This window comes from Paracoccidioides brasiliensis, assembly GCF_000150735.1.
Source record: "Paracoccidioides brasiliensis Pb18 unplaced genomic scaffold supercont2.34, whole genome shotgun sequence".
In the NCBI taxonomy this organism is placed as follows: Eukaryota; Fungi; Ascomycota; class Eurotiomycetes; order Onygenales; family Ajellomycetaceae; genus Paracoccidioides; species Paracoccidioides brasiliensis.
In genome coordinates, this window is record NW_011371391.1 from 4,409 (window position 1) to 12,648 (window position 8,240).

At 34.9% G+C, this 8,240-nt stretch overlaps 2 protein-coding genes across 2 annotated transcripts; one reads left to right on the top strand and one right to left on the bottom strand.

The window, feature by feature from the left end:
- Positions 1–5,711: 5,711 nt before the first annotated feature.
- On the top strand, positions 5,712–6,086 carry PADG_08707 (uncharacterized protein; the record flags this gene model as incomplete). Its single annotated transcript, XM_010765705.1, has 2 exons — positions 5,712–5,890; positions 5,915–6,086. The coding sequence occupies 2 exons, from the start codon at positions 5,712–5,714 to the stop codon at positions 6,084–6,086; spliced, it is 351 nt and encodes a 116-aa protein (XP_010764007.1).
- Positions 6,087–6,988: 902 nt separating this feature from the next.
- PADG_08708 (U6 snRNA-associated Sm-like protein LSm5) lies at positions 6,989–8,034 on the bottom strand (the record flags this gene model as incomplete). The annotated part of the gene is made up of 5 exons (XM_010765706.1): positions 6,989–7,168; positions 7,427–7,490; positions 7,596–7,623; positions 7,703–7,741; positions 7,875–8,034. 5 exons carry the CDS (start codon positions 8,032–8,034, stop codon positions 6,989–6,991), a joined length of 471 nt encoding a protein of 156 aa, XP_010764008.1.
- Between the last annotated feature and the right edge of the window lie 206 nt (positions 8,035–8,240).

The window sequence follows — 8,240 nt, forward strand, 5'->3', positions numbered from 1 at the left end:
ATTCACAAAGAGAAGAAAATGAAAGAAGAATATTACTCACAAATATCATGATGAGAAGAAGATCATCTCAGAAGAATCTTCTACAAATCAATCTTAATATCAGAACAGCTAAAAGAAGACCTCAGACTGAATTCAAATTACAAAAAATATAGAGAAATAGTCTGAACATATTGAATTAACCACAGTGGCACAAAAGCATATCATGTGTATCAAAAGCATAGAGCATAGTGGAGACTGACAGGACTTATAGACATACTCAAAGAGAGAAGAGTCTATTGACACAGAATTAGAAAATGAATACTGAAGATATACTACAACATGAAGTGCAGTGAAGTGAACTTAGATTCATGATGTGAAGTAATAAGACTAATATAGAAAGAGAATGACAATTTCAATTGATGAGAAGATGTGAGAAATATCAAGATACTACATGAGATGCTGAAAGACAAAGTATCAGTTGATCTCAGAGCAATACTAAGATCATTAAAAAACAACTACACTATTCAGAATTAGTGTCTTGAAATAGTGAAAGAGAACAGCAGTTAACTGCCACAGATAGATAACTGCATTTGAAGTTCTTAGTGAAACTAGAAGGATGAAGTGTATATATACTACTAGATTCAGAAGCAACAGGTATATTCATGAACAAGAGGTACATAGAGAAGGAAGCAATTTCAATAAGATAGAAAAAGAATAATTATCTTTTACAGAGACTAGATGAGACAAATTTAGAATTAGTCAACAGAGAAATATACTCTATGATAATGAAAATAGAAGATCATAAAGAAAGAATTGTATTTGATATAATACAAATCAGAATCTATGATATGGTACTAGAATACCCATGGCTAAATAAACACAATTTGAAGATTAACTGATGTGAGAGAAAGATAAGACTAACAGAATATGAATATTTTCTAAGATCAGATGCTCAGTGACCCAGTAATTACAGCACTAAATGAGCTAGAGGCATAGTTACAAACAAAGAGATTCAAGTAACAAAAAATGTTAGAATGTTCAGAGAGATGAAAGAATCAACAAATCTGCAAGCTGCAACAGAAACAGCAATACTAAAGAAGTATTTAGAATTCTGAGAGTTATTCTGAGAGAAGAAATTATTGCAGAGTCTGCTGAGACACTGAGATTGAGATTATGAAATATTAATATAAGAAGGCAAGAAACCAGTCTACTCAGTGATCTACTGAATGACAGAGAAGGAACTGTTCAAACTTCAGAGATATTTAAATAAAAACAAAGCAAAAGAGTTAATATGATCATCAACATCATCAGCAGAATACTCAGTGATCTTTATTTCAAAGAAAGATGAAAGTTTATAATTATATATGAATTACAGACAGCTAAACAGCATAATATTGAAGAATCAGTATTCTTTATCTCTTATTGAAGAGATATAGAATAGGTTTTAAGAAGTAACATGATTTACTACACTAGACTTAAGAAGAGCATACAATCTGATAAGAATGAAGAAAAATGAAGAATGGAAAACAGTATTCAAAATATAATTTGAACTTTATAAATATTTGATCATGTCTTTTAAACTCATCAATGCACTGGTGATGTTCTAAGCAATGATAAATCAAGTATTGTATGAATACTTAGACAAGTTTGTGATGACATACCTAGACAATATATTAATATACATCCATGGAGACAGACTGGATCACATAGAAAAAGTCAAGATGATTTTGAAGAAATTATAGAACAATTATCTACTGTTGAAACCAGAGAAATGTAAATTTTTCAGAAAAGAACTAGGGTTTTTAGAACATATCATCTTGACAGAAGGAATACAAATGAATTCAGACAAAATACAAGCAATAATGGACTGGCCCATATCTATGAATGTTATGAAAGTGCAATCATTTTACAGACTAGCAAACTACTATTAAATCTACATTGAATAATTTTCAGAAATAGCAAGAGCACTGATGATACTCTTCAAGAAAGACATATTCTTTATGTGAAGAGATAAACAATAAAAGATGTATTTCAGCACAGCGATATGTGAAGACACTTCAATTTCAGAAAGTCATATATTGTGAACACAGATGCATCAGACTGTGCTATCAGAGCAAGATTACAGCAGTCTGATGAGCAAGGAAAGCTATAACTCATTGCTTGTTTTGCAAGAACAATGATATCAATGAAGCAAAATTATGATGTATATGATAAAGAACTATTAGTGATAGTGAATATGTTGAAGAAATAACAAATATATCTGAAAGAAGTCAATCATCAAGTGACAATACTCTCAGATTATCATAGTCTACAATACTTTACTATCATGAAGAAGCTAACATGATAGCAAGTGAGATAGTTAGAAACACTGACAGTATATAATTTCAAGATCAAATACTGTAAAAAAAAGAGAATATTTGAACTGATACTTTAAGCTAGAGATCAGATCTGACAATCAAGTAGAAACAGAGACAGACACTCTTCAGTATGAATGAAGATAAGAAAATAACCTTCAATTCACAAGTGATAAAAGCAACTTATACTATCATGAAAAAAACACCCATACTTGATAAAATAAGAGCTTTAGATGAAGACTTGTGAGAGAAGATCAACAGGAAGACAGTGACAAAGAAGAGACTCATGCTGTACAAGAGATTAATATATATATCAAAGAAGATATGAATGAAAGTGATGAGGGAAGAACATGATACTATCACCTCAGAACACTTCAGCATTGACAAGACCATGGAGAAAATCACAAGAATGTATTACTGACTAGAAATGTGAGCAGATATACAGAAATATGTTAGAAACTTTGAAACTTATGGAAGAAGCAAGTTAGATCAACATGCATCATACAGATTACTGCAATCAATACCACAGCTAAAGTGATCATGGGAATTGATTGCAATAGATTTTATGGTCAAGTTGTCAAAATTCAAAGAACCATAGATAAGAGAAGTGTATGATTTAATACTTATAGTCACAGACAGACTGATGAAATACATCTGCTTCATATCATACCAAGAAGTGACATCAACACCAGAGATCATACACATTATACTTAGAAATGTGTTTGTGAATTACAGAACATCAAAAGATATCATAACAGACAGAGACATCAGATTTGCTTTAAAATTCTGACAAACTCTAACAGTATAATGAGAAATAGAAAGCAAGCTTTTAATAGTCTATCACTCACAGATGAATGGACAGACTGAATGATTGAACCAGACAGTGAAACAATACTTGCATTATTATATCAACTATTAATAAAACAACTGAGCAGAATTACTACCTCTAACACAATTGATATATAACAGTTCAAACAATGCAACCACAGAGTTCACATCTTTCTTCATGAACTATAAAAAAGAACTAGACATTCTACAGAAAAGCCTATCAGTCAAGACAAGAGCACAGAAAGCTGAGTTAAGAACAGAACAGTTACAAGAATTGCATCAACATCTGCAAAAGAAAATCAAATTCATCAGCAAATAGATAAAGCACTACTATGATAAAAAATGCCAGGAGACATCTCATTTTAGAGAGAGAGAGAAAGTGTTTTTATTATAAAGAAATATCAAAATCAGAAGATCAAATAAAAAATTAAATCATAAAAAACTAAGATCATTTAAAATTGCAAGAAAAACAAAACCAGTTAATTATGAACTCAATTACTGAAAACCATGTAAATACACCTCATTTTTCATGTCTCACTACTGGAAAAAGCATCATAAAATGCTAAATAATATAGAACAGTAGTCAATCTGAAAGAAGAAGAATATAAGATTGAAAGAATTCTGAATAAACAAAGAATTAGTAGAAAAGATCACTATCTAATCAAGTGAAAAGAATGTGATATCTCAGAAAACATCTGAGAATCTATTGAAAATCTGTCAAATGCAGCTCAGATGATTCAATAGTTTCACTGATAAAATCTGAAAGCTGATTCAGCTGAGTGAGCTGTAAATCAGAAAGTTTGAAAGAGAAGTCATCAATAGTAGTGAGAAGCTGCTCTATCTCTTGTTGCTAAGCAGCTTGTATCTCATACTGTTTTTTCTCCTCTTCTTTCAACTTTTTTAATTTCTCTAAAGATTTCACATCAGATTTGAGAAAATGACTAGCATGTTCATGAAAAAACTTCTTTTGTTTTTGAAGATAAAGCAACTTTTGAAGAATTTGAATCTCTTCTTTTAACTTCTTCTGAGCACAGTATAACTTGTTCCAATCAGAATGAGAAATACTGAAATCCATGACATAACAACAGCCAACTTGAACACATTTACTATACTTTTTCAATTTATCAGATTTAATGCAAAAGTGATTTGACTATGAACAACAAAAACAAGATGAGAGCATGATAAAGTTTTGTCTATTGATATCAGCAGCAAGTTCACAACAGTGAATCATCTGATCATAGACCATAACAGCAAAATAAAGAATTAAGTAAAAATAAATCTAATGAGAGAGCTGATAGAGACTAAGTGACAAAATAACAGAATATGTTTTCATAGAGAGTATAGATCACATGACTGATAGATTGATATGACTGATAGATTCATGTATCAGATCTATCAGATCTACCAGAGGATTTCATCATGTATATAAAGATACTAATTATTTTTAGAATCAAAAAAGCTTATCTTCTTGATTATAATCAATTTCATTATGCTTTGAGAATACTCTATCTTTCAACTATTCTATTCAGTTATAATCATAGTTTTGATTCCCTTGAGATACCCTTCTACTGTGTTTATATCTCTTATAGATCATTAAGGTCTTAGACACTCATCTTAACTATTATCAGTAATAGAGATCAATATTTCTATTGTTCAATTCTAGTGGCAGCTGACCTTTCTACAGTGATCAAGCATGATAAGGCACTTAGTCGATCTAATCTTAATCAACTCAGATGAATGCTTGCTGTAACAGAGCCAAGTCCAGTTAACAAGTTTCAAAAGTAGTATAATCAATACTCACTAAAGTGAAAGCTTGAACTCACAGTTCAATAGAATAATATAATATAATTATATTTATAAAGATTAAAGCAGTTGAAAAAGAATTTGAATATAGAATTTTATATACTTGTTTAAATGAGGTAGATTGTTGAGATGAGAATCAAAGAATAGAGAACAGAGTATAAACTGTTTATTTATTTGAATATCAAAGCTACTTCCTAATCCATACAAATTAGATGAGGTAATTGGTATTTGTGATATGCCAAGCAATACTACTGTAAGTCATAACTTATGTTTCACACCTCCGTACTCTCAAAGAAATGGACACTATGCCAAGCCGGAAGTAGTTAATCCGACTCTGAATAGAAAGGGCTTGGCTATATCAAGAGTTATGTAAAAGGCATGAGATGCTATAACTATATCATTATCGCGGGCATAGTTAGTTTTAGAATCTTATATCTTCCTCCTTATTTCCTTTTACGACACACAAATTCGTTTCAGCCGGTTCTCATTGCTTCATACCGCAATGCTGTGCATCCACTCTCATGAGCATATTTAATCTCTGCGTTCTTGTCCCATTTTTTAAAATACAAAATTAGACCCGCGTGTTCGCTACTCGATTTCGAGATATCTCTACTAAAATACCCCCACACTTCTACCCTTCTTATCGGGAACAGCGATGGCCACTGTTCCAGCTTCCATGCGTCATTACGGCGTGGCGCTCTCTGCAACAGCTGCATCCTTAATACACCCCTTGCCTTAAAATGATTCATGCAACCTTGCCGCCCGATCCAACGGAGCTTCCCAACCCGCGCCCACCGCCTTGTCTTTAGAAACACCTTGTACACTCAAAGTGCTGAGAAGAATGAACCTGCCTATGATCGCTCCAAAGTGAACCCCACCTCCGCCGAAAACACAAAGAGTGGTACATACGACGACATCGCTGGTCAGTAGGGCGCGTTTGACTCGTCCAGTACCTCGCCCGAATCCGAACTGGAAGAGGTCCGGCAGAATGCCCCCGAGAACAAGGATGATGTTGACGGCAAGGTGAAAAGTGGTCGGAACCCGTTGGAGGTAAGCCCGCAAAGCAAGATTCTCATGTGGGAAGGTTGGGGGAAATTCGAAGGGCCAGGGCAAGGAGTCTAGTAAAAGGGTTTGGCGGCAAAAGGGAAAGAGACATGGGTTTTTCCTGACCCTTCCTGTGACCCTGATCCCCTTGTACCTTTTTTTTTTTTTTTTTTTTTTTGGGGGGGGGGGGGGGGATGGGTGGGTTTTTTTTTGGTTTTTGGGGTTTTTTGGGTCTTTACCTGTTCAAAATAATCCCGGCAATGTGTTCACTTCCTTGGGCTTGTCAGTCGGTCTATGATCTATTGACCGGTTTCATGGGAGTTGTGTGAAGTATCGCATAGCCATTAGCGTAATTATAACTTCTTAATCTCAATTTGTCATTGGGTTTTCTTCTTGTTTTTCGATACTTTTTATTCTCTGTTAACGAATTCAGCAAATCTCATAACTCTGTTTATCCTGGTGTATCCAATCCTCTTGTTTTTGAGTAAAAGTTGGTCATTCCGGCCCCGATCGTCTGGTTTTGACTGACCCGAGCTAAATTCCATGTAGGTATGTATCTATGGGCTCAATATGGATCCCCACAGTAATCAAACAAAGCCAGCTCGCTCCCTATTTCAGATGAAGGAGGCTAATTTCGGCTAAGACTATCTCTGCTGTTGTCTTTCGTCTGTTTTCTTATCTACGTCCGACAGGTGCTCAGTGTCCCGGAAAAGTTTTGTGTTGTATATTTTTATGAGATCTTAAATTCCCTTGTGTTTCTTAGATTTTATATGAGTCGCATGGCAGGAATTTGCGTACTTCCCGCAGATTCATATAACTAATGAATAGTCACCAATAACTTTATTTAACAATCTTTTCAGTTCCCAGTAGGGTTGGAATATCATATCCGCTCCGTTTACACCATTTCGCATGATCTTCAATCGTCCATTTTACAAACGCCAGTAAAATCATGTTGATAAAAAAGAACAAGAAGAGCCAAATCATACTACAAATTCTGGGTTATTTAAGCTGACGGGCAGATCTGTCGTGCGGCCGACTGATCCCTGCAACTTCCTGGGATGGAAGAAAACAAACGCAACAACAAAGGTTTCCAGTGAATTATCAAATCTCGTTGCTGCAATATATTCACTCAGCTTCCCGCCATGAATCAGGTATGCAAGCTGGATTTGGCGATTGCAGAATTAACTAGGCCCACCCTCGGTGATGTTGCTATGAGCCAGCAACAGAGGGCCCTTCACCACCCGGGATCAACTACACCTTCTGTCAACGGTATATTCAATGCCCAGGGGGGGGGGGGAAAAGAAAATAATAATAATAATAATAATAATAATAATAATAATAATAATAAAGGGAGGGGGCGGTAGAAAAATCAATGAAGGCATTTGACTCATAGAAGGTGTAGCAGATGCCGCGCTTACCATGCAGACATTATTTCCGTTCAAGAGGATCTTCGGTAGTTTGGTCTGAGCGCCCGTGTAGTCACTATAAAAGTTATCAGAATAACTCGCTTCATACATGAATCAAGTGGACGTTTGAATGCACGTAAAAACGAAACTTTGTAATAAGATAAAGTAAACCGTAACGTACAATTCAGTCACATCTTCGAGGACCATATCTAGGATATATGTCAGTCAATAGCTCTTAGGACCTACTACCAATCTATCGGGCGCAGCGGAGCAGGGTGCTCAACATACTAACGTAGTCATCAAAACCGAGCAGGGTGCCTGAGAATTCTATATTAAATGTTAGATTGAACTTTTGCGTTATACACGAACATCCGGGAAGTCGGGGGAAAAGAGATCAAATTCGTGTACTCCGTCAATGAGCATCAATATCATAAAGAAGCAACTCCACGCGTATACATACCTTTATCGCCTTTCATGACAACCCAGATTTTCGAACCCACACATTTATCAATCAACTCTAAAAACATATAAGTGTTTAGCATACAAAAATCATAGAGTTCATCAGTGAACCAAATCGAATCAAGTCGAGCCTCACCTAGAGGAAGTAGTTGAGACGCCATTCTTCCGAAAGTCACTAGTAGTTACGGGATAATAGGCTATTATACTTCACTCCTTAGCCCCGTTACAAAATACAAATGGAGGAAAATGCTTTGCGTGACATTTAAATGGATTAGATGTATTTTAGCTATTTCTGCACCACTTCTTGAATCTTGAACAACCAAAAATATAAGACTAACTACCCATCACGTGTTAGGGTAACTTTCTG